Here is a 25827-nt window from a genome sequence, read left to right on the forward strand (position 1 = left end):
GAATGTCCGCACTAGCCCCAGGTCAGAGACTGATCATTTCAACTCCTTTCCCTTTTCTAGCGACTACACCTGTGGGGGAAGCTCATAGACAGAGACACAAGACGGTCAGATTGAAGAGGCATTAGAAAGTTAGGAGCAAAGTTGCTTTATAGAGAAGAAACGTGCAGAGACACACTGAAGGAAGGTGAGAAAAAGAAGATCAACCAAGCGCAAGAGAGAGCGAGGCTTTAGGTAGGAGGTGAAGGGGGAAGGGCAGGAAACTGTTGGGCGGTGAAAGAGGTAGGACAGAGTAGGCGGGACTTTCCTGTTTCAGGCTGGGTTTCTGCTACTTTCTTTTTCCTTCCATCTGCTGGACTGGCAGGCAGGTTCCCTGTTCTTTCTGCTGGGGTTTTTTTTTTTTTTTTTTTTTTCACTCCCCCCCCCCCCCCCGTTCTTTTGCATTTCCATCTCCTGGACGAGCGCCTGGTTTCGGTCCCCTGTTTCCAGCTGTCATACTCTTTCCATGTCCCCTCGGGCCATGCTGCTGGGATTTACTGTGCTCCTCTGCTGCCTCTTCACCCGGGCCCAAAGTGACACCGAACCCACAGAAGACCTGTTCATCGAGACCCTGGTGAGAGCTCCACATCTCTGCACTGCTCTCTTCCCCCCTCCGATAAAGTTGCGTCCTCTTCTTTTAGTCCGGCTGTACAAGGAGCAGACGTTGCTCTTCTTTTTTCTCGTTTTTTGTTTTTTTTTAACATTTTTCCTTCCTTGTCTCATGCCCGTTTCTTGTTTTGTAGCTGAAGCCGGAGTCATGCTCTGTGGTGGCTGCTATGGGGGATACTTTGCACATTCACTATACGGTAAGAAGAGGGTGGGGGCAGCTCTCGGGGGTTGGGACTGGAGAACGGGGTCCCGGCTGCAGACACAAACTTGAGAGCTCTACAGAATAACACGTCAGCACTCAGGGACTTAGAGCAAGAGGGAGGAGAAACAAAAGATGGGAGGAGAAAGGGAGGTAGTATGTCGAGCAGAGAGGGGAAACAGCTTTCGGCTCCCAACCACCGGTGTCTGCTGACTTTAACAGAGGGGGTAGGGACTCCGGTCCTCGAGAGCCGTATTCCAGTCGGGTTTTCAGGATTTCCCCAATGAATATGCATGAGTTCTGTTTGCATGCACTGTTTTCAACGCATATTCATTGGGGAAATCCTGAAAACCCGACTGGAATACGGCTCTGGAGGGCTGGAGTTCCCTACTCCTGCAGTAGTTATTTAAAAGGATATAAGGACTGGGATGCATTAAAATATGAAAGCATTCTCATCTTTCCTTCCTCTCCTCATTTTATCACTGACAGATAGGACTCCAGCAGTAGTGCCCTTGGTGCTCACTTAGCTCTGGATCCAGTGTGTCTCTGATTTGGTTCCCGGGTGGAAAATATATAGACAAATGGCTCCCTCAGTGTTATTTAGCATCTGTGATAGGTTTGTTTTTGGGGTTCTCTTCCATCAAATCTTATTTATAGCGTTCAAATCTTTTCTGTATATTTTAGGGGAAGCTGCTGGAGAGCGGAAGAGTGATTGACAGCTCCCTATCACGGGACCCCCTGGTGGTGGAGCTGGGGAAGAAACAAGTGATCCCAGGTATAGTTTTGAGTCATTTCTGAAAGCTAAGTGGTCCTAGAGGGGTAGAGCTGCAGTAGCCCAAAGCTCAAAGCCCTACCCTCTTCACCTGTGTTCATTTCCTGCCTCTCCATTTTAATGGCTAATTGTTGTATCTATTTCTGTATCTATTTACTCCCAGCATACACCCAAAATGTTCTGTGAGCATTCAGGTACAATGCTTCAATCATATGTGCATTGTTCCCATACTAGATGTGTTATATTTCTAATGGTATTATTATTTGAAGCTCCTGGCACAGGAATGACAGAGGGTCATGATCTCATGGAGCATCTTTGTCCTGGTTTGTGGATTCTGAAATACATTCATATTTTGTTTCTACCACTACTGCAGGTTTGGAGCAGAGCTTGTTGGACATGTGCGTTGGGTAAGTCACTGACCTGTGCCATTTAGCTTAAAAGGTGTCTGGTTATAATGCGAGGATGCACTCATGTAATTTACATGTATGAAGCAGCATTTCCCCTTATTATTTATTCATTACTAAGAGATGTATTATATTGGGGTTCTAAACATGGAACAGAAGTTCAGTGCAAAACAAACAGTTACCTTTTAGAAGTTGTTCTCCCAAGGATACAAATTCTCACAACATGGGTGATGCCATCCGACAGAGCCAGACACAAAAGATGACAAATATCAGAATAGACATGTGAGAAAGGAAAAGGGGATGGGATCTGATATATTGTGGTATATTCTGTAGTTATAGTCAAAGCAGTTTACATACTATATATAGGTACTTAATTTGTACCTGGGGCAAAGGAAAGTTCTGACTTGCCCAGATTCACCAGTTGCTGCAGTGGAAATCAAGGAGTTAAGCCTAGGTCTTCTGGTTCTCTGGCCACTGCATTAACCATTAGGCTACTCCAGTGACAATCTCGTGAGGAAAGGTAGGAGTGGGAAGGAGAACAACATAAAGAGATAAATGAGTGATCAGAAGATGACAAAGAATATACTTTTAGGGTTTACAATGTGATAGGAAATCCAGATCTATAAGACGTCTTTTGTTGGTCTCAAAATAATAATAATAATTTATTTTCTTATATACCGCCAAAGCCATGGTAGTTTGAGGCGGTTTACAATAAGAGGAGCTGGACAGTCAGCGATAAGTTACAATATAGAATCAATGAATACAAGTACACTGAAAGCAAGTACAAATAAGAAGAGCTGAACAGTCAGCGACATAGCTATGAATTCGGTATACAGAATATCTTTCGTATTCTGTATATCGAATTCATAGCTATGTCGCTGACTGTTCAGCTCTTCTTATTTGTACTATTTCATTATCTTAACATCAAAAATATTATGTGCCTGGATTTTTTTTAAATTTCCTTTTTGTGTTATATCGAGTCATTGCTACAGTGCTATGGTCTTGCAAAGTGCTCTCTCATAGTGGTGTTTAATGTGGTGTTTGAGCTGTCCTATTTCCCTAATCTTTCTTTACATTTTCTGCATTTCTTTGTAATGCAATAGGTTTTCCCAGGAAGAGGCAATCCCCTTGGAGATTATTTTGGGGTTGCAGCTTTTTTGTTTGAAGGTTTCAGCAAAGGCAGATCATGTTTGACGAATTTGCTGCACTTCTTTGAAGGAGTAAACAGGCAGATAGACAAGGGCGACCCAGTCGACGTATATCTGGATTTTCAGAAGGCGTTTGACAAGGTTCCACATGAACGACTACTTCGGAAAATTGCAAGCCATGGAATCGAGGGTGAAATACTCACGTGGATTAAAAACTGGCTGGAGCCTAGGAAACAGAGAGTGTGGGGGTAAATGGACAATATTCGGACTGGAAGAGTGTCACCAGTGGGGTACCACAGGGCTCGGTGCTTGGACCCGTGCTCTTCAATATCTTTATAAATGACCTGGACATTGGTACAACGAGTGAGGTGATTAAATTTGCGGACGATACGAAGTTATTCAGAGTAGTGAGGACGCAAGGGGATTGTGAAGATCTGCAACGTGACATAGCACCAAGCTCGAGAAATGGGCATCAACATGGCAAATGAGCTTCAACGTGGATAAGTGTAAGGTCATGCATGTCGGTAACAAAAATCTTATACACGAATACAGGATGTCTGGTGCAGTACTCTGAGAGACCCCCCCAGAAAAGAGACTTGGGAGTTCTGATCAACAAGTCGATGAAGCTGTCTGAGCGGCGGCAGTGAAAAGGGCAAACAGAATGCTAGGAATGATTAAGAAGGGGATCACGAACAGATCGGAGAAGGTTATCATGCTGCTGTACCGGGCCATGATACGCTCTCACCTGGAGTACTGCTTCCAGCACTAGTCGCCGTACATGATGAAGGACACGGTACTGCTCGAAAGGGTCCAGATAAGAGCGACTAAAATGGTTGAGTTGCCGTACAGTGAGAGATTGGAGAAACTGGGCCTCTTCTCCCTTGAAAAGAGGAGACTGAGAGGGGACATGATCGAAACATTCAAAATACTGAAGGGAATAGACTTAGTATATAAAGACAGATTGTTCACCCTCTCCAAGGTAGGGCGAACTCCAAGGTAGGGCACTCTCTAAAGTTAAAAGAGGATAGATTCAGTACAAACGTAAGGAAGTTTTTCTTCATCCAGAGAGTGGAAGAAAACTGGAACGCTCTTCCAGAGGCTGTTATAGGGGAAAACACCCTCCAGGGATTCAAGACAAAGTTGGACAAGTTCCTGCTAAAATGGAATGTATGCAGGTGAGGCTGGATTCATTTAGAGCACTGGTCTTTGACCTGGGGGCCGCCGCGTGAGCGGACTGCTGGGCACGATGGACCACTGGTCTGACCCAGCAGTTGCAATTCTTATGGATTTAGGGCAGGATTCTCAAAACTTACTGTGCACTTAACACAGTCACTAAAACTGGTTCCAACTGGTTTAGCATGACAATATTTTACAAGCCAATTATCAGGACAGCCTTTTCTGAGCTTCCTAGCAATCTCCAACTCTGCCATGCAATTGTAGCACAAAGAGATCATTAATATTAAAATGCTAGTAAAATGGGTTCATCAATATTTAAAGGAGCACTCCGAGTGATTCTCTATCATTGCTGGGTGATTCCCTAACCTCATTGTGCCACATTTGCAGTCAAAATTTTCCGACAGGGTCTGAATGTTGTAGCCATACTTTCCGGTCAGTTCCTGAGCACTGATTGGCTCAGGCACTAACAGGAAAATAAGGCTTGATAGCTCAGACTCCCCCACAAACAAACACAAATGTAAAAAATAAGACTCCCAAATTGAAGGACAGCAGGAGAGATGCCCACTCTCTTCCACCACCAGGGTCCCTATCCCCCCCCAACATCCCCAGTGGGAGGGATGTCCACTCCCTCCTGCCGCTGGTGTTTCCCCACACCCCTTGACAACCCCCCAATGGGAGATATGCCCACTTCCTCCTTCTGCCGGTGATTCCCAACCCCCCTCCCCCCGACGCCCCTAGCAGGAGGGTTGCCCACTCCCTCCCGTTGCCAGAATCCCCCCCCCCCCGACACCCCCTGTACCTTTCCAATGCATAGGGGAGGAGTGTAATGCGTTAATTGGTCAAGGTACTTAAGGCCTCTCCTATGGGAGGGGCCTTAGTAATCTGGGTCATTCAGGGACTTGGGCCCTTTTCTGGTTCATTCGAGGATGCACCGGGAAGGGGAAGGCCAGCTATTTTGAGAGAGGTGGGCCTGCTGGCTGGAGTGAATAGGAATCCCTTCGACTGGTAATCGTAAAGGTATGGGTATGTAGGAGGGGCGGAGGGGACCCTGGCAGCAGGAGGATTTTACCGGCAAGTTTTGAGAATCTTCCTCTTAGTCAGGATTTTGAGGTATTTATCTCTTGTCTCTTGGGTCAGAGCAGATATAATGTCATCATGTGGCATAGCTGTGTATAATGGACTCTCTTGTATGTGAAAAGTAGAAGCTTGACTTGTGGAGGTAGCTGCATCTTTATTGGTTGTTTACTTGTATATAGTTGTTGTTGGTAGAAACTGTAGTGACTAGAATGTTGACTTTTTCTGTGGAGTAGTCAGTTGTGATTTATGGATGGCGTGCACTGGAGCTGTCTGATTCAGGAAAAAAATGTTGATTCGATTTTGCCAAATGAATCAATTTTTTGATATGATTTGATTTGCCTTCTATAATATAGCTTTAAAATTAGCTGGTAGGTTTATTTTGCAGCCTCTTTATCTACCCCACACCCGTTTGCCCTCTCCAACCCCATGCCAGCACTGTCAAGTGTAAACTAAACAAACACTGTTAGGTCCTAGCTCATGCTCGCTGTCTAGCACTGGCTCTGGCAGGTTACACATTTCAAATCTGATGTATTGTAATAACAAAATAGAAAATAAAATCATTTTCTACCTTTTTTGTTGTCTGATTATTTTATGATTCAAATCATGTTGGTCTGATATCTGTTTGTTTCCTGTTAACTCGCTTGCCAGGATCTCTTTCCCATTTGATATTTTCTTCTTTTTTCATGTTCACCATCCATCTTCCATATCTGTACATTCCTTTCCTTTCTCTCTCCTCTTCCCTGCAGGTTCAGCACCCTATCTCCCCTCTCCTCCAGCACCCTTTCCACCCCATGTGGTCAGCACCCTCTCTTCTTTTCCCTCCAGCCCCCTCACCCCACTTAGCCAGCACCCTCTCTCTCTCTCTCTCTCTTTTCTCTTCTCTTCTCTTCCCTCCAGCCCCCTCACCTCATGTAGCCAGCATCCTCTCTCTCTCTTCCCTCCAGCCCCCTCACCCCACATAGCCAGCACCCTCTCTCGCGCTTTTTCTTCCCTTCCCTCCAGCCCCCTCACCCCAGGTAGCCAGCACCCTATCTCTCTCTCTCTCTCTCTCTCTCTCTCTCTCTCTCTCTCTCTCTCTCTCTCTCTTCCCTTCCCTCCAACCCCCTCACCCCACGTAGCACTCTCCCTCTCTCTCTCTCTCTCTCTCTCTTCCCTTCCCTCCAGGCCCCTCACCCCACATAGCCAGCACCCTCACCCCACGTAGCCAGCACCCTCTCTCTCTTCCCTTCCCTCCAGCACCCTCACCCCATGTAGCCAGCACCCTCCTCTTCCCTCAGTCCCCTCACCCCGTGTAGCCAGCACCCTCTTTCTCTCGCTCTCTCTCTTCTCTTCCCTCCAGCCCCCTCACCCCACATAGCCAGCACCCTCTCTCTCTCTCTCTCTCTCTCTCTCTTCCCTTCCCTCCAGCCCCCTCACCCCATGTAGCCAGCACCCTCTCTCTCTCTCTTCCCTTCCCTCCAGCCCCATCACCCTGCCATCTTTTTCCTCTCCTCTCCTTCCCTTCTATCTCTCCTACTCCCACCCCCGACCCTCCATGCTCTGTTGGCATGGGGCCTTCCTTTGCTGGTTCCGCCTACTCTTTGTTTCCACGAAGGCAGGAGCCAGCAAAGAAGAAGGCCCAATGTCAGGTGAAGGCTGCTTTCGCTGCTGCCATTTGAAGAGAAAGGAGTTTGGATACCGACCCTAGGAGCATCCCCTTATGGTCTGCACCCAGGGCGGACCCCCCCCCCCCCCACCAGTGATGTCTGAATCAGTGAGTCTGATTTTTTTTTTTTTTTTTTAACCAAATCAATTCAGCCAAACTGAATCAGTGAATCGATTTGAATTGTGAATCAAACAGCACTAGCATGTACTGAAAGAATTGTAAAATTGTTTGAGTCTCTTTTGCCTCAATCTAGATCAAGGGTGTCAAACTCAATCACATAAGGGGCTGAAATCTGAAAAAAAGGCTAAGTCGCAGGCTGCTTTTTAAATTAAGATACTTAGGGGTCCTTTTATTAAGGTACACTAACCAATTTAGCACGCACTAAATGCACACCTTAATAAAAGGACCCCTTAGCCTTAATAGAAGTATAGGGTTACAACCCTCTCCAACCTCACCCCAGCTCTGTGATGTAAACAAAATAAATAAAAAAGACTTTTTCTCTCTCTTTTAGGTCCTAGTTCAAGCTTGCTGTCTAACACCAGCTCTGGCAGGATACACATTTCAAATCTGACATATTGTAAACAGAAAATAAAATTATTTTTCTACCTTTTGTTAGTCCCAGGCTCTGGTTGTCTTATGATAACTCACTTGCCAGGGTCTCCTGCCCATTTGTAATTTTCTTCTTTCTCCGTGATAACCATCCATCTTCCATCTCTGTCCTCCCCTTCCGTTTCCCTTCCCTGGTGGTCTGGAATCTTTCCTTTTTTTCATCTCCATCCCCGCAGCTGCAGCGATGGACTCCACCATCCCCAAATCCACCTTCTCTCCTTTTCTCAACTACCCTGTCATCCAGCATTTCTCCCTCCTTCCCCACCACCCAGGGTTCACTATCTCTCCCATTCTCTTCCAAACTACCCTCCTATCCAGTATCTCTATCCCCCCTCCACACCATCCCTTGTGTCCAACTTCTCTCCCTTTCTGTTCCTTCCCTCCCTCCATCCCATTGTCCACCATCTCTCTCCTCTGTTTTATTTCTTCCCCCTCCCCTCAGTCCAGTATTTGCACATCTTCTCTCCCTCTGGGTACTTCTACACCAGGGCCTGCCCCGAAGGCCTATATGTTTTCCCCCTTCTTCTTCCTGGTCTCACCTTCAGATTGGGCCTGCCATTCCTACCCTTCCTCCATCCCGGCTTCCTGGTCTCCTCTTCAAAGCAGCCTGCTGAGGATCGCTGGCTGGCTGTAGTGAACCTTGCAGGCCGCTTAATAGCACGTTCCTTCTGCCGTGGTCCCGCCCCTCATCTGACATACGGGAATGTGTCAAAGGGTACGTGCTACCGAGGTTGACAGCAGCCTGTGAGGTTCACTACAGCCAGCCAGTGATCCTCAGCAGGCTGCTTTGAAGAGGAAGAGGAGACCAGGCGAAGGCAGACACTCGTTGAAAGCAGCAGCAGCGGTTTGTGCCAGCATGCCAGATTAAAGTAAAAAAGGTAAATGTCTGGCAGGCCAACTTTTAATGTGAATTTGGCATATCTGATCTAGATCATAACAATGTCATCAATATACTGGTAGTATTTAGTCTAATATGTATTCAAAACTCTTTCAGTTCTGCTATGAAAAGGTTGGTGCCATTCTGGTACACATAGCAGTGCCCATGATTTATAGCTAAATGTCATTATTAAAGTGGAAGTACAGCAGTTGTGGGTTAGGATTAATTTGGTTAATTTATATTGGTGGTTCATGAGAGATGCCTTTAGAAATTTGTCATTATACAGTTATGCTATTTCTATGGAGACCCTTGCTCTATAGTGATTCAACATCCTTTGTGACCAGAGGGAAAGGAATTGGGACTTATATACCACCTTTTTGTAATTTTACAACCACATTCAAAGCGGTTTACATGTGACATTTCAAGCCTTTTCCCTATCTGTCCCGGTGGGCTCACAATCTGTCCAATGTACCTAGGAGCAGCATGGGGTTTGAACCCACAACCTCAAGGTGTTGAGGCTATAGCTCTAACCACTATGCCATACTCTCCAGAGCGTACCAGGCAGTAGCTGTTTGATGTTTTGTAAATTTGTCTCCTGGGTCTTAAAATAGCCTCTAAGGCTTCAAGTGATAGTGGTATTACTGCTAGAAGTCTCGAGAGCCATTTTTAAGACCTGGAGGGCATGGGGTGAGAATGTTGATCCTGCCCCTCTAGACACAGGGGTTACCTAGTAAACTCCTAAAACTAATAAATTATGCCCTATTGGAAACCATAGGAGGGACTTACCTAGACACTACCAGGTCTACCCACTGCACTCATACAAAGACCCACTCATTCACTTAACACACAAAAAGAAAAAAAAAAGTGGAGAAAAAGCCTCAGTTCATCTTCATATGGCAAAAAACTCCATTTATAAACAACCATTAAGCAAGGTCCAAAATGTATCAGTTCACTCCGCAGTGAGAAACACTATAGTAGCCTTCGTAGGAACCACCTCAAAAAAAACTAGCACGCCAAATTACAAAACTTCCAAAAAATGTGAATAAAGCAAGCAGCACATATTGTCTCGAACACAGTCAATGGTAAGCAGGAAAAAACAAACAAACACTTAGGTGCAGACGGTGTCCAGGCTGTCTTCCATGCATCCAAAAAGTGCAAGCCTGCCTGGCCCCGCAACCACTCTTTCCCGACAGGGAAACCTCCGTTTCGCTGAGCTGCGTCAGGGGAATGATTCCAGCCTAATCCACCAGCAACTGTAGAGGCTCTCCAAGTGCTCCAACTGCTCACATCCACACACATAGAAGCTGTGTGTTAAGTGAATGAGTGAGTCTTTGTACAAGTGCAGTGGGTAGACCTGGTAGTGTCTAGGTAGGTCCCTCCTATGGTTTCCAATAGGGCATAATTTATTAGTTTTAGGAGTTTTGTATGTCCTACCTGAGATTTTTTTGGGGTAGTTTCCTAGTAAACCCCTGGACTAGGTTGGGAGACTACATTTTGAGGGTATTAGGGCCCCAGGGAGGAGGGGTTAAATCAGGCTCATGCCCACACATGGGGATCTCCAGAGTAGGGGTGTCCTTGCTGGCAGGGAGTGTGGAGTGGGGGTCCTGGTGCTATGTTCCCTCTAAGTGGAGTGCATGAGCAATCGCTCCTACATTTTACATGGTCATTACATGGTTGCTCGCAAAAATACTTACCTTCAAACAAAATTAAACTATAAAAAATGAATTAAACTAAATCAATTACCATATGTCTGATGGTTTTTTTGTGCTATATACAGAAATGCATTGCTAATACTGGGATCAAAAATTGTTGGTTTTTAGATCTTGTTGCTCACATAAAAAAAAAATGTGCACATACCTGGCTTCTCCTTAGAGAAAGCATTAGTCAGGTGTACTGTTAAAAAAGTTGGGTGTGCTTTTGGGGGGGGGAACAAATGCACTGTTAGGGGGGGACTTGGTTGGGAAGGTGGGAGAGTGCTGGCATTGTGGGGATCTAAAACATTGGAATTTATAGTTGCCCCTACATCAGGCACTTAGACATGCCTTGGAGCAAGTGTGAAATAGGGAAGGCATGTCTGTATTGTCGTCCAACCTAGTAAACGCCTTTTCTCATCCCTACTCATGCCCCATTGCCATTTAGATGTACTTAGCATCCCCACAACTTCTGAAATGTCTGAGCCTCTCTAGACATTTACAGTAAATGCTGCCAATTAAACATAAGGATGCTTCTGAAATAAGGGCCAAAATATCATAAAATTTGTAATAAGCAAATAAATAAGTGAAATTTAGTGCACATCTATCAGTCTCAGCTGGTGATGTCTATTAGTAGAAATGAACCAATCCTGAACAAACAAATGGATGCAGAAGTGCCTGTGATAATGTTTTTCCAGCATCCCAGAGCCTATATGCTCAGGAACACTGCACCAGGAAATGCCTGTATGTTCAGAGCGCTTCCTTTAGAATTTTAAAAGGATGGAAAAGTTTCACTTCAGTTTCCTGGGATGTGGGAAGACAGATATTTCTCATAGCAAGGTTAAGCAAAATCAAGTGTGAGCTAATCATAGATAGCCTTCTCTGTGAGATCTTGCAGTTACTCCAGAGCTTTTTCCCTCTCTTATTATTTCTGCTGCTTCATGAATCCTATGATGTTTTGTTCTGCCAGAGAGAAGCGGAGAGTGACCATCCCACCACACCTGGCCTATGGGAAGAAGGGATACCCACCTAGTATACCAGGTAATTGTTTAACTGGCTACATGAGTTCCTCATAAAAGGTTTAGTTTAGTTTTGTGATCCAACTTCTTTGATTTGTATTTTGTTTGATGATTGTAAAGTGTGATATCTGTGTTTTGTAGCAAGCGTTATAACATAGTAACATAGTAAATGAAGGCAGATAAAGACCTGTTTGCTGATCTTGCATAACCACATCCCAGATGTTGGATTACAAATCAATTTAAACCTCCATGCTAATGCACATGCAGATAATCTTCATAATTTCTGAATTATGCTTTATTGAGTAAATATAACTTAAGTACTCATAGTAGAAGAATTTCTCAGCTGCTTTGTTCCAGTATAATACAGACGGAAGTGAGTTTGGAGAGCAGGAAGAGAGGCAGGTACTGAAGAATCCAGGTGCCAGAGAGGATAGCAGGATGATTCTTGTGTGAGGTCAGATGGATAAGGGTGAAAACAATGGTCCTCTAATCAAAGAGGGACTTGCAGCCAGGAGTGTCTTTCAGCAGAGCTCAAGCAAGACTGCAAAAGCACAAAGGGTCTAAAGGGAACCCATCCAGGTAAGGGGAGGGGGTGCAAAGGCCAATCAGAGCTGAGTTTAGCCCTAGGTGGCCGAGAAAAGGTTGCGCCTTAATGACCTTATCAGGCAGTGGTACGAAATAGCCAGGATGCACAGCAAAGGGACAAAGGAATCAAGTTTAGCTGAGAGAGGGGCGAAGTCTTGCAAAGTAAAGACCAATAGAAACTCAGTTTATATAGGCAAGCATTATAGGCAAGCATTAGAGCTGTAACATCTATCATTGCCCATAATGCTTATCTCACATATCCTGGCAGAAAATGACTATAGCAGTAAGGTCCTAAGACAATACTGAATTATATAAGGCATATCTAGAACCCTGTTACACTAGGGCAAGGCTGCAGGAGGCATACCAACTTGCGTGGTCCATACAATTTGCCCAACAGTCACATTCATTATCGAGGCATTGTTGAACCCAAAATCCAGTAATTATCCATTTTACTTACTAAGTTCCACTATAAGATGTCCCACCACTCCCGAGATAGGCAAGATCTGTACTCTGATGATATGAATGAGATATAAAATACATATACCTGTTCCTGAGCCATCCTGCCATATACGGGAACAGACTGTAGAAGTCCACCCGGCATTGGCTACACTGCCCCATTGCTGGAGTCACTGTGAAAGCTAACTCCAGCCCATCCCAATCTATCTTGCCATATATGGAACAAAGACCGTAAAAATCTGTTGGGCATCAGCCCCACTGTCAGGGCTGCCATCCAAGCACCACTCCTACGCATCATAAACAAAGTTATAGTTGTTGATCTGTCGTGTTCTGTGTGTTGATATTATCTTCTTTCTATTTAGGAATCCTTTGTGTCTATCCCACACATTTTTGAACTCCACTGTTTTGTCTCTACCACCTCTACAGGGAGAGCTTCAAGGCATCCACTACTCTCTCTATGAAAAAGTAGTTCTTGGCATTATTCCAAAGTCTATCACCTCATATTATGTCATCTAGTTTTACCGCGTCTCCATCTCTGGAAAAGATTTGTAGATTAATACCATTCAGGTATTTAAATATCTGTATTATATCTCCTCTATCCCTTCTTTCCTCTAGGATATACATATTCAGGTATTTGAGCTTCTTCTCGTGCATCTCTCTATACAATCACGATATCATTTTCATGGCTTTACTTTGGACAGCTTCAAGTCTTCTTACACCCTTAGCAAGATACAGTCTCCAGAATGGAACAGAATATTCCAAATGAGGCCTCACCAGTGACTTGTACAAGGGCATTAAAAACTTCCTTTTTCTGCTGGAGATTCCTCTCTCTGTGCAGCCCAGCATCCTTCTAGCTACTGCCACTACTTTGCCACATTGTTTCACAGCCTTGAGGTCCTCAGAAACTATCACACCAAGGTTCATCTCCAAGTCCGTGCTTCTCACCCCCTAACACATACAGTTCTTTTGGAGTTTTACTCCCCCAAGTGCATCACTGTGTCTTGGGTAGTCTAAAAATGTTTTACATACAAATGAATGAATAAAAGATAAGAATATAAGAATTGCTGCTGCTGGGTCATGCCCAGCTGCCCGCTCCCGCGGCGGCCCTTAGGTCAAAGACCAGTGCCCTAACTGAGTCTAGCCTTACCTACGTATGTTCTGGTTCAGCAGGAACTTGTCTAACTTTGTCTTGAATCCCTACAACAACAGATAGCATTGCTGTGTACAGACAGTACAAATGGGTCCACATGAATCCCCACACACCAAGCCTGAAAACACCTCCAGGCTTTCACGTAGGCCGATACTGTCGATTTCCACTTGCTCTACAGGAGCGTGGCGATAACCACAGAGGAATAACCCCTGGCCGTCAAGGCTGCCCGTTCAAGTGCCAGGCCGTAAGACCAAAGCGGGCCCTGCGTGAGCAACATCCGATGGCAAGGAAGATGCAGACCTCTCTCCGAACTGAACCTCACCAGGTCTGTGTACCAAGGTCTTCTGGACCAATCCAGAACCACAAGGATCACCAGACCCCTGTGAGAGGACACCTGGTGCAGCACAAGCCTTATCATGGGCCACGGGGGAAAGACGTACAGAAGTGGGCCAAGGTTGAACTAGAGCATCGAGTCCTTCGCTGCCGACCTCTCGTCTGCGGCTGAAGAATCTGTCTGCCTTTCTTTTCATTGATGACGCCATCAGATCGAAGGTTGGACGACCTCAGTGGTGCAGTATTGCCTTGAACGCCAGCCCCGACAGGGACCATTCTCCCTGGTCCAGAGTCTGACGACAAAAAGTCTGCCAGAACATTGTCTATGCTGGCCACATGAGCCGCGGATAAAGCCAAGAGATGACTCTCTGCCCAAGCAAAGAGCATCCAATCCCAGCATGGGACTCCTCATGCCCCCTTGATGGTTGACATAGGCAACAGCCGTCGCATTGTCCGAGAACACATGGATAGCCTTCCAGTAAGACTACCTTGGAATCTTAGCAGAGCTAACCGGATTGATCGACCATCTGCTCTCCCTCGGCGTCCAGCGGCCCTAGACCGGGACAGATATGCAAACTGCTCCCCAACCGGAAAGACTCGCTTCTGTAGTCAGGGTCACCCAATCCAAGACCCGCAGAGGGAGCCCTTTGGTCAGAGTGATGGGGTTCAACCACCACATCATACTGCTGTGCGCTGCTGCCAACCCAAGGCAGTTTCATCCCCAGCGCATCTCTCTGGGGATTCCACCGCGTCAGAAGTGAACACTGAAGAGGACGCAAGCAAGCTCTTGCCCATGGTATCACAGCTATGGTCGCCCCATGAGACCCAACACCTGCAGGTACTGCCAGGTCGTCGGTGCTGGGACTGCTAACATGTAGACAAGAAAACACTAAATGGTTTCAAAGAAGGTTTGGATAGATTCCTAGAAGAAAAAGGGATTGGGGGGTATAGATAGGTATAGACCATTGCTCAGTCAATGGGCCTGATGGGCCGCCGCGGGAGCGGACCGCTGAGCAGGATGGACCTATGGTCTGCCTCAGCGGAGGCAACTTCTTATGTTCTTATGTTCCGAATCGCACTCCGGAGTTTCAGTTTTCTGGATTCTGGAAGAAACACCCGGTTCAGACCCGTATGGAACCGGATTCCCAGGTACTCCAAGTCCTGTGTCAGCTCGAGGCAACTCTTCTTCAAATTGATCACCCATCCAAGACATTCCAGCAAAGACACCACTTGGGCGAACGCCAAGCGGCTCTGCACCCACGAGGGAGCTCTGATCAGCCAGTTGTCGAGGTACGGATGCACAAGCACTTCCACCACCACCATGATCTTGGTAAAATCTCTGGGCGCCGAAGCCAAACTGAAAGGGAGCACCGCAAACTGGAAGTGCCTCCCGCGAACATGAAACCTCAGGAACCTCCGATGATCTGGGGAAATCGGGATGTGGAGATACGCTTCCGTGAGATCCAAGGAAGCCAAAATATCCCCAGGTGCCACCACTGCTATGACAGAACGCACAGTTTCCATCCGGAAACACGGAACTCGAAAAAATGCATTCACCTTAAAAAATGTTTTAAGGTCCAGAATTGGTCTGCAATTGACAGAGTCATTCTTTGGCACGATGAAGTAAATTGAGTATCTCCTGGAGACCAAGACGTCCCGTGGGACATACTCTATGGTCGCTAGATCTAGTAAGCGGCGCACCATAGCGCGCATCTTGCTGGCCCTGTCTGGATTTCCCTCGGGAGAGGACATGAAGAAGTCCGACGGCAGCCAGAACTGCAGTCAAAGACCTTCCCTGAGCACCTCTAGGACCCACTGGTCCGAGGTTATCTTTAGCCATTCTGGCAGGAAGGCCGAAAGCCTCTCCCCGATTTCTCTTGGGAAGCCTAGAGTTGGAAGGCTGTTGGCGCACTGCACCTCCAATGCGAGATCTGTAGGATGTTCCAAAACACTGTCCCACCGCAGGGGGTCTGGTGTACTGTGAGGTTCTCTAGAAGGGACAAAAATTCAGCAGTCCCGTCCCCCTGGACAGATTAGGTCTAGGGCCAGGAAGCGTCTTAGGCTTACAGTCCTGCACACTTGTCATAAGATCATCCAAACCCTGGCCAAATAAGAGCAAACCTTTGAAGGGCAATTTGCACAGTGTAGTCTTGGAAGACGAATCACCCGATCACTGGTGAATCCATAACATTCTCCTAGCAGAAACTGAATAAGCTCCCAGCTTAGCAAACACTTTCAAAATATCATAGAGTGCGTCTGCCAAATAATTCACTCCAGAAACCAGGAAATCGATATCCCGAAGGACAACCTCCTCAGGATCCTGACGAAGTTTAGTATGACATGCCCAGGCCACAAAGGAAGTGGCCACTGCTGCTCGCATTCTTGTCGCAGCGGAATCATAAAGACACTTCATGACAAAATCCAGTCTTCAGTCCCGGCCATCCTTCAAGACAACCCCTCCATCTGAGGGCAAGGAGGTATGTTTAGTGACCTGAGCCACCGCCTAATCCACCCTTGGCGGAACTAGGCGCTTGGAAAATTCCGAAGCCATGGCCTAGCACATGGCTGGGGCCTCCCAAACCTCCAAGAGCATTTCCGCCAAATCCGTGTGATCCAGAAATGCAGCGGAAAGCGGTGCCTTAAAACTCATGACGGAACACTGCCTGAACCGCTGAGTCTGAATCAAGTTTCAATGTCCGCAGGGATTCAGAGATAAGATCAGGAAGGCGACTGGACTTAAAAGAGCCTGCACACCGTCTGATCCTCTCCCAGATCGTGGAAATAAGTGTGCTGGGAATCCCCAAGAACCGCCAGGCTAGCCACGTCAGCGGAGCCCACCGAAGAGCCGTGCGACAGCAACGGCATAGAAATTGATGCAGGCACATAGGCAATAGCAGGAAGTTGCCACTGTCGTTCAGGCGGACCAGCAAGGGAGCAGACTGGCATGCTGGAATCCAAAGATTGCACAGACTGTCGCACCAGAGTCTGAGGGGGAGACACAGTCATAGCTCACTTTCGCATGAAAGCCTGATACATCATATCCACAAATTCCAGCGGAAAATAGTACCCGGCAGCCAGGGCCAATCTGCAGGGCTCAGATTTGGAATGTTTTGAACACTTATGAGACTTTTCCATGGAATTGCGCTTGCGTTTCACGGAAGTGCTCTCCTTGCCCAAAATTGGCATCCCGGACGCTGGAAACGTGTCTCCAGAGGAAATGGAGGAAAGCAGAGCCTCCTCGGAGGAAAGTGCGACATCCATGCACGGTTCATGCCCCTCACAGGCCGCATCGTTCGTGAGACACGGCTGCGAATCCATCCGGCATCTGCCACATTTACGGCATGAATCCATGCCATCCTGTCCTGAGGTGGCCATCTGTGAAGTTTGTAGCAAAAATGAAGCTTCTAAGTCTCAAAAATACAGTTTTAAAAAGTTTAAAGAAAATCCAATATGGCCACCATTAAAAACACAGGAAAATGCGAAAAACAACGATTTTAGAATTTTACAGGTGGGGTGGACCAGGGCATGCAGGGAACCCCCCAAACCCATGATTTAAGCACCCCCCAAATCAGCAAACTGTGACTCACAGACACCACAGAGACATGTGTTGCAATGAAAGTCTATGGCAGCCTGCAATACACAGTACAAGCAAGGAGATCAATACCTCAGGAGTTGATTAAACTGGATTTTTCAAGTCTTCTGACCGCCTCACCTTCACTGTCACCTCAGATCATGACCACCAGGGCCCCTGAGGGAAATCAGGGAAGACCCGCAGCGTGGTTCCGATCCCGTCGTACCTCCTCGGAACCATAGCAGCCTGCGCTCTACCCCTTTGCGGACGAACCAGGGAATAGACGACTCCCGATCCTGGAGACCCAATCCAATCTGCAGGCTGTCCAGAGGGCTTACTGCAGTTTCAGGCTTATAGAGCATACTCTCTAGAAGCAGACAAAGTTTAAAATATCTGCGATCTCCTGCCGAAGTATCACTCGCACAGTTGATCCGCAGTACGTGGGCAAACCCATGAAAAAAATGTAAAAAAGACTAGGAATTGAAAATAAATCACAAGTAGAATTATCTAATTTCAACCATGCAGAGAAGCTGCAGGATCAAACTGAGCAGGACAGGAAGCTCGGGCAGGTAGCCCAAAGGGGAGGGATCATCTTTTAGTTGCCCTACAGCAGAAGTTATCAGACATACAAGAACCCTCTAGTTCAGCCTCCAGAAGGATTGTACAAAAATGGCCCCATACTACAATCATCTTGAGAAAGTAACATAATCATTATAGAGATGCATAGAGTTAGATGATAAAAGCCTGCGCTAAGTTTTGAGTAGTTTTCTGAATTGTAGCAAGTTCCCACAAAACCTCAAGGTGCCAGTCATTTCTTTTAATTATATACACAGACTTTTCATAATCATATAGTCTAACTCAGTGATTCCCAACCCTGTCCTGGAGGAACACCAGGCCAATCGGGTTTTCAGGCTAGCCCTAATGAATATGCATGAGAGAGATTTGCATATGATGGAAGTGATAGGCATGCAAATTTGCTTCATGCATATTCATTAGGGCTAGCCTGAAAACCCAATTGGCCTGGTGTTCCTCCAGGACAGGGTTGGGAACCACTGGTCTAACTGACAGGAAAATCTTAGCTGTATAGCTGTCCCACTAAGCTTGAGTCAGAAATCAGGCACATCAAATAATTGCTGGCAGGAAAGGGGGGTCAGAACTTAAATCTTTTTCCAGTTCAATAGGGATGGTATGCTGAATGATAAGGACATACCTAAGCAGTCCCCAAAGTCTAGGGTGAGTACTTGGAACCCGAAAGTGGCATCCTCCTTTACTGCTATGTCCACCCTGTAGAATTTGGTGAATGTATGAAGGGAAGACCAGGTCACTGATCTACAAATCTCAGGAGGAATTGCCCTTGCTTTCGCCCAAGAGGAGGCCACTCGAATGTGCTTTCAATGAGATAGGAGGCTTTTGCCACAACTTATGTAGGCAGAGGATATTGCTCTATGAATCTATCTAGAGCAGGGATCTCAAAGTTCCTCATTGAGGGCTGCAATCCAGTTGGGTTTTCAGGATTTCCCCAATGAATATGCATTGAAAGCAGTGCATGCACATAGATCTCATGCATATTCATTTGGGAAATCCTGAAAACCCAACTAGATTGCTGCCCTCATGGAGAGACTTTGAGACCCCTGCTAGAGATAGTAGCCTTGGAAGCAGGTCTGCCTCTTCTTGCCTGATCGGTTAACATGAAAAGATGATCTGAGAGATAAGAGCATAAGAAGTTGCCTCTGCTGAGGCAGACCAGAGGTCCATCTCGCCCAGCGGTCCGCTCCCGCAGCGGCCTATTGCCTGAGTAGTGGTCCCTGTCTATTTCTATAACTTACCTCTTACTCCTATCCCTATAATCTACCTCTGCTCCTATCTGTACCCCTCAATCCCTTTGTCCTCTAGGAACCTATCCAAACCTTTGAAGCCCTGTAACGTGCTCCTGCCTATCACAGCCTCTGGAAGCGCGTTCCATGTATCCACCACCCTCTGGGTGAAAAAGAACTTCCTAGCGTTTGTTCTAAACCTGTCCCCTTTCAATTTCTCCGAGTGCCCCCTTGTACTTGTGGTTCCCCATAATTTGAAAAATCTGTCCCTGTCTACTTTTTCTACGCCTTTCAGGATCTTGAAGGTTTCTATCATGTCTCCCCTAAGTCTCCGCTTCTCCAGGGAGAACAGCCCAGTTTTTTCAATCTGTCAGTATATGAGAGGTTTTCCATACCCTTTATTAGCTTAGTTGCTCTTCTCTGGACTCCCTCAAGTACTGCCATGTCCTTCTTGAGGTACGGCGACCAGAACTGGACACAGTATTCCAGATGCGGGCGCACCATTGCACGATACAATGGCAGGATGACTTCCTTCGTCCTGTGATACCCTTCTTAATGATACCCAACATTTTGTTTGCTTTCCTTGAGGTAATGCAATATGACTTTTCTGACATCCAAAACCTTTAAGACCTTGTCTTTTTTTTTGGACCCTGTGAGGTGAAATGCTGGCAGTCTAACTTCTTGGTTGACATGAAATGCCAAAACAACCTTTGGCAAAAAGGAGGGAACCATCCATAAAGTCACAATGCTTCTGTGAACTGGAGAAATGGCTGTCTGCACGACAGGGCCTGCAATTCTGAGACTCTCCTGGCAGAAATAATTGCCACCAAGAAGACTGCTTTTACTGCGAGATCCATGAGAAAAGCATCCTGTAAGGGTTGATATGGAGCTCTGTTGAGTCCCTTTAAGACTATTAAGGTTCCAGGATGGAAAACAGTTTGCAAATCAGAGGCCATATTCTCAGGGCATCCTTCAGGAACCTGACTGTGTCCAAGTGGGCCGCTAGTGAAGTTCTCTCTCGGCCCCAGAAACAGGAGAGTCCTGTTGCTTGAACTCTAAGGGACACCACTTCCCTTGTCATGGCACTCCTGCAGGAACACCAGTAGAGGTGGGGACATTACCCTGCTCCAACTGTTCTTTGCTGCACTAGTGCCGAAACATCTCCCATGCCTTAGCATACACTGAAACTGTCATTGGATAAGCATTTCGGTTTTCATATATTCTAATCACAAAATAGAAAATAAAATTATTTTTCAAGTCATGTTGGTCCTAGACTCTAGTTTCTGTTTCCCTCTGTCATCCCTTAACTCACTCACCAAGATATCCTGCTTATTTGACATTTCTTCTTCTCTGTGCTCACCATCCACCTTCCATGTTTGTGTACTTATCTTTCCCTTCTCTGTGTCCCCTATACTTCCCCATCCAGCATCTCCCCTGTGTCCATCTCCCTGTATTTATCATCACTACTCTACATCCTGCATTACTCATCTCCCTTCTATGTTCCTATTTAACACTTTCCCTCTGTCCATATACTATCTCTCATGTCTGCCATTGCCCCTCACTGTCCATGTACCATTTCCATGCAGCATCTCCCTTTGTGTCCCTATCCTTATTCTCCTCACCCATGTACATTATTTCCCCTCTGTTTCTGATGCCTACCTGTGTGTATGTCTGCTGTGTTCAGTATTTCATTCCCTCTTCCTTCATTCGCTTACTATGACATCTCTTTTTCCCTTCTCTTCCCTTCAGCCCCTCCCCCAACAGGTCCAGCACCTCTGCCTTCCCTCCAGCAGCCCCCTTCCCTCCAGCAGATCCTGTAGCTCTCTCCCTTCCCTTCCCTCCAGTTCCAACCCATTCCTCCATAAGTCAAACACCTCTCTCTCCCTTATCTTCAGCTCCAGCCCCCTCCTGTGCCCTTTTCTCCTGCCCCAGCCCTTCCTCCTGTGCCCTTTGCCCCAGTATCTGCTTTGCATTCCCTCCCTTTCTTCCTTGGGGCCAAAGGCTCCAGGTCTCCCCCTCACAGGTCCAGCCTGCCTCCCTCCCTCCCTGATGCTGGCACACACCTTGAAGACCAAGCCGATCTCTACACACGCCTGCTCAACAGTGCTCGTGGGCTCCTACTTATAATGCAACCTTTTCTCTTTGCAAAAAGAGGAAATTTCATCATAAGGAGGTACCCAGGCCTTGAGCACCGTTGAGCAGGCAGGTGTAGAGATCAGCTCACTCTTCAAGGTGTGTGCCAACAGCAGGGAGGGAAGCCAGCTGGAGCTGCTGAATTCGCGAGTGGGGGGTGGGGGCTGGAGCCACTGGACCAGTGAGCAAGGGGAGGGGCTGGACATGTGAGGGGGAGGGATGGCTGGAGTCACAAAGGGGGGCTATGATCATGAGTGGGGTTCCCCGCGGGATCAAAGCTTTTTACCAACTTGAGGTAAACAGTCCAAACCTTTACCCATTCCTGTGGTTTACCACAGAAACGTGTCATTCTTTAGCGGCAAATAAAAAGATTTAAAGCCCTACCCTCACACCAGATGGAAAAATTACATTGTCTTAGTGGAATCCTTTCTGGCAGCCAGCAAGATCTGTGAGACACTGCCAGACAAATTTAGGGAAGCCAGTCTTAACTTCTGAAGCTGAACATCCAAGATATGAGGGTTAGGGACTTGATGCTGGGATACTGTAATGTCTCCTGCTCTTGTGTGATCAGCGTTGGTAGACAATGGACTTCTAATGGAAAGATTCAGCAGAAGCAAGAACCAGACCTGCCTCAGCCAATAGGAGGCTATGAGAATCATGGTTCCTGGATCTTGTCTGAGTTATGTACATAGCTACCTAATGGTCTGTTTGAACCAGCATAACTTTGTTAGATAACTGATCTCTGAAAGCCTTTAGACAGAGGGTTTCATACCATTCTTAGCTCTAGGAGGTTTATCTACTGAATATTTTTCTTAAGCAGATCATGTTCTCTTGAGTGTGGAGCTCCTCTAGATGATTTTCTGGCCCAGTTTGGACAGATCTGTCAATAGAGTTGCTTGAACTTCAGGAATTTGGAAGGGGATTCTTTTCACCAGATTTGAACGATCCATTCACTAGACAGCATCTGGGAGTTTTCATGTGGAATGAATCCACTGAGGTTCATTGAGCTTGTCTCAAATAGGAATGTGCCATTGGTGTGACATGAACTGATGATGTCATGTGGCCTATGATCCTCAACACTGTCCAGCTGATGATGCTTGATAACTCTTCTGAATTTCTTTCACAACAGGTTTTGGAGTGGAAATCCTTTGCTGTAGAAGAAAGGCAGTTATTTGAATTGTGTCTAATAAGGCTCCTGTGAATTCCAGTTGTTATGTTGGGCTTAAAAGAGACTTGGGCTAATTTATGATGAACTCCAACACTCAAATGTTGAGTGAACTGATCTTTAATCTCCTCCTTACATAACAATAGCCATACTGGGTCAGACCAATTGTCCATCTAGCCCAGTGTCCTGTTTCCACAGTGGCCAATCCAGGTCACAAGTACCTGAAAAAAACCCAAATAGTAGCAACATTCCATGCTTCCCCCATGTCTGTCTCAATAACAGACTATGGACTTTTCCTCCAGGAACTTGTCCAAACCTTTTTTAAACCCACCTACGTTAACCACTATTACCACATCCTCTGGTATTCTTTACAAGCCAGTCATCAAACAGGGAAACACATGCATCCCTGGTCTGCATAGATATGCTGCTACAACTGCTAAGCAGTTCGTGAACACCCAATAGTGAGTAAGCTAATGGAAACTCTAATCAAACGCCAATTGGATACGATCCTGAACGAGGAGAATCTACGAGATACCCGTCAACACGGATTTACCAAGGGGAGATCCTGCCAATCCAACCTAATCAGCTTCTTTGACTGGGTGACGGGGAAGCTGGATGTTGGGGAGTCCCTGAACATCGTATACTTGGACTTCAGCAAAGCATTCGATAGCGTACCACACCGCAGGTTGTTGAGCAAGATGCGCTCTATAGGATTGGGAGACACATTGACAGCATGGGTTGGGGACTGGCTTGGAGGTAGGCTTCAGAGGGTGGTGGTGAACGGCACCCCCTCCGAAACGACGGAGGTGGTCAGTGGAGTGCCGCAGGGCTCGGTCTTGGGCCCGATCCTTTTCAACATCTTCATAAGGGACTTGGCTGAGGGGCTTCGAGGAAAAATAACACTATTCACCGATGACGCCAAACTATGCAATGTAGTAGGCAAGAACACAATAGACATAAAAATAGTGCCTGTCGATAACTCAATGCCTGACAGTATGGTGCACGACCTACTCCTACTAGAGCGCTGGTCCAGGTCCTGGCAACTAAGTTTCAATACCGAAAAATGTAAAGTCATGCACCTTGGCAGCCAAAATCCATGCAAGACTTACACCCTTCATGGTAAGATCCTAGCGAGGACTGTAGCAGAACGTGACTTAGGGGTGATCATCAGTGAGGACATGAAGACTGCCAAGCAAGTGGAGAAAGCTTCATCTAAGGCTAGACAAATCATAGGTTGTATACGTAGGAGTTTCATCAGCCGTAAGCCCAAAGTCATTATGCCTTTGTATAGATCGATGGTGAGACCCCATCTGGAATACTGTGTACAAATCTGAAGGCCGCATTACCGCAAAGATGTGCTGAGACTTGAGTTGGTCCAGCGAATGGCCACCCGGATGGTCTCGGGACTCAAGGATCTCCCGTATGAGGAACGGCTGAATAAATTGCAGCTGTACTCATTTGAGGAACACAGAGAAAGGGGAGACATGATCGAGACGTTCAAATATCTCACGGGCCATATTGAAGTGGAAGAGGATATCTTCTTTTCCAAAGGCCCCACGGCAACAAGAGGGCATCCGTGAAAAATCAGGGGCGGGAAACTACACAGTGACACTAGGAAATACTTCTTCACCGAAAGGGTGGTTGATCGCTGGAATAATCTTCCACTACAGGTAATTGAGGCCAGCAGCGTGCCTGATTTTAAGACAAAATGGGATCGTCACGTGGGATCTCTTCACAGGGAAAGGTAGGGGAGGGCTATTGGGGTGGGCAGATTTGATGGGCCGTGGCCCTTATCTGCCGTCTGTTTCTATGATGCTGATGTTAGGTCAAATGGCAGAATCCAGTACTGGTAGTTGTGTTTTCCTGTGATTTGGGATGTATCCGTATAAGGTCCTTCAGATTTAGAGAACATAGCCATTTCCCTTTTGGAAGAATTGACATGAGGGAACCTAACTATCCTGAACTTTTGTCTGGTGAGATGTTTGCTCAGGACTCTTAGACCTAGAATGGGGAAGAACTCTGAACCCTGAAGCCATCGGCTCAATGTGCAGCAGCGGCAAAGAAAGCTAACAGGATGTTAGGCATGATAAAGAAAGGAATCACGAGTAGATCAAGGGAGGTCATAATGCCGCTTTATAGAGCAATGGTCAGACCACACCTGGAATACTGTGTCCAACACTGGTCTCCATACCTGAAGAAGGATGTAACACTACTGGAGAGGGTGCAGAGGAGAGCGACGAAGCTAGTAAAAGGTATGGAGAACTTGAGCTACAAAGATCGCCTCAGAAAACTGGGACTATTCACCCTTGAGAAGAGAAGACTGAGAGGGGATCTGATAGAGACTTTTAAATTGCTAAAAGGAATTGACATAATGGAGCAAGCTCACTCACCAACAGGGGGAAAGGATGGTGAGCAAGAAACAGCGTTATTCACATTGGCAAATGTAACCCAGTCTCGGACCAGAGGTCATGGCCTGAAGCTGAGAGGGGACACGGCCAAGACAAATGTCAGAAAGTTCTGCTTCACACAGCGAGTGGTGAACGCCTGGAACTCTCTCCCGAAAGAGCTGGTGGAGGAAATCACCGTTCTAGGATTTAAGGGAAAATTGGACGCACATCTTCTTGCAGAAGACATTGAGGGATACGAGTGACATTGTATTCGCCAGGGTGTGCCTGGCTGGGCCTCCGCATGTGCGGAACGCCGGACTAGATGGACCCCGGGTCTGATCCGGTGCAGGCATTTCTTATGTTCTTATGTTCTAACTCTTTTGTCTTATGATCAGGAAATATAGTACTTGGAATAAAATTCCTGTCCTCAACTGCGTTGGCCTGTAAGAGGGAAGAGTGTTCATTTTATAATTATTTCCTAATGCTAAGAGTTTGATCATAATATTCTCAGTGTGCAGAGTGGACTGAATGGAGTGCTATGGAGAGACCAAGAAATAAGGCACTATAGAAAAGTCCAATGCATCACTGCGACAAGCTTTGCACAATGTCTGCCCAGTGAAAACAAGATGGAGAGGCTTATGGGATAGTTCCTGATCAATGTATGATAAAAAAAAGTAATTTCATGGGGATGAGTAGAAGCACACTTCTGACCTATCTAACTTTGTTCTGTCTTGCAGAAAATGCAGCTTTACAATTTGAAACTACTGTTATAACACTATTGAAAGCCACGTACTGGCAGAAGATGATAAATGAAGTTCTGCCCGTGATTTGTATTGGACTGGTGCCAGCTCTTCTCATGATGGTAGGCTTCCATCTCTACTCCAAAGCCAAGGGCCCTCACATCTCCAAGAAAAAGCTTAAAGAGGAGAAAAGGAACAAAATCAAAAAGAAATAAAGACTTTGCTACAAGA

At 46.4% G+C, this 25827-nt stretch overlaps 1 protein-coding gene across 1 annotated transcript; it reads left to right on the plus strand.

Annotated features, from left to right (window-relative positions):
• Window positions 1-385: 385 nt before the first annotated feature.
• FKBP11 (FKBP prolyl isomerase 11) lies at window positions 386-25827 on the plus strand. Its single transcript, XM_033939171.1, has 6 exons — window positions 386-610; window positions 780-842; window positions 1529-1619; window positions 1990-2023; window positions 11214-11284; window positions 25594-25827. The coding sequence occupies exons 1-6, from the start codon at window positions 503-505 to the stop codon at window positions 25809-25811; spliced, it is 585 nt and encodes a 194-aa protein (XP_033795062.1). The 5' UTR covers window positions 386-502; the 3' UTR covers window positions 25812-25827.

Source organism: Geotrypetes seraphini, chromosome 3 (genome assembly GCF_902459505.1).
Source record: "Geotrypetes seraphini chromosome 3, aGeoSer1.1, whole genome shotgun sequence".
NCBI lineage: Eukaryota > Metazoa > Chordata > Amphibia > Gymnophiona > Dermophiidae > Geotrypetes > Geotrypetes seraphini.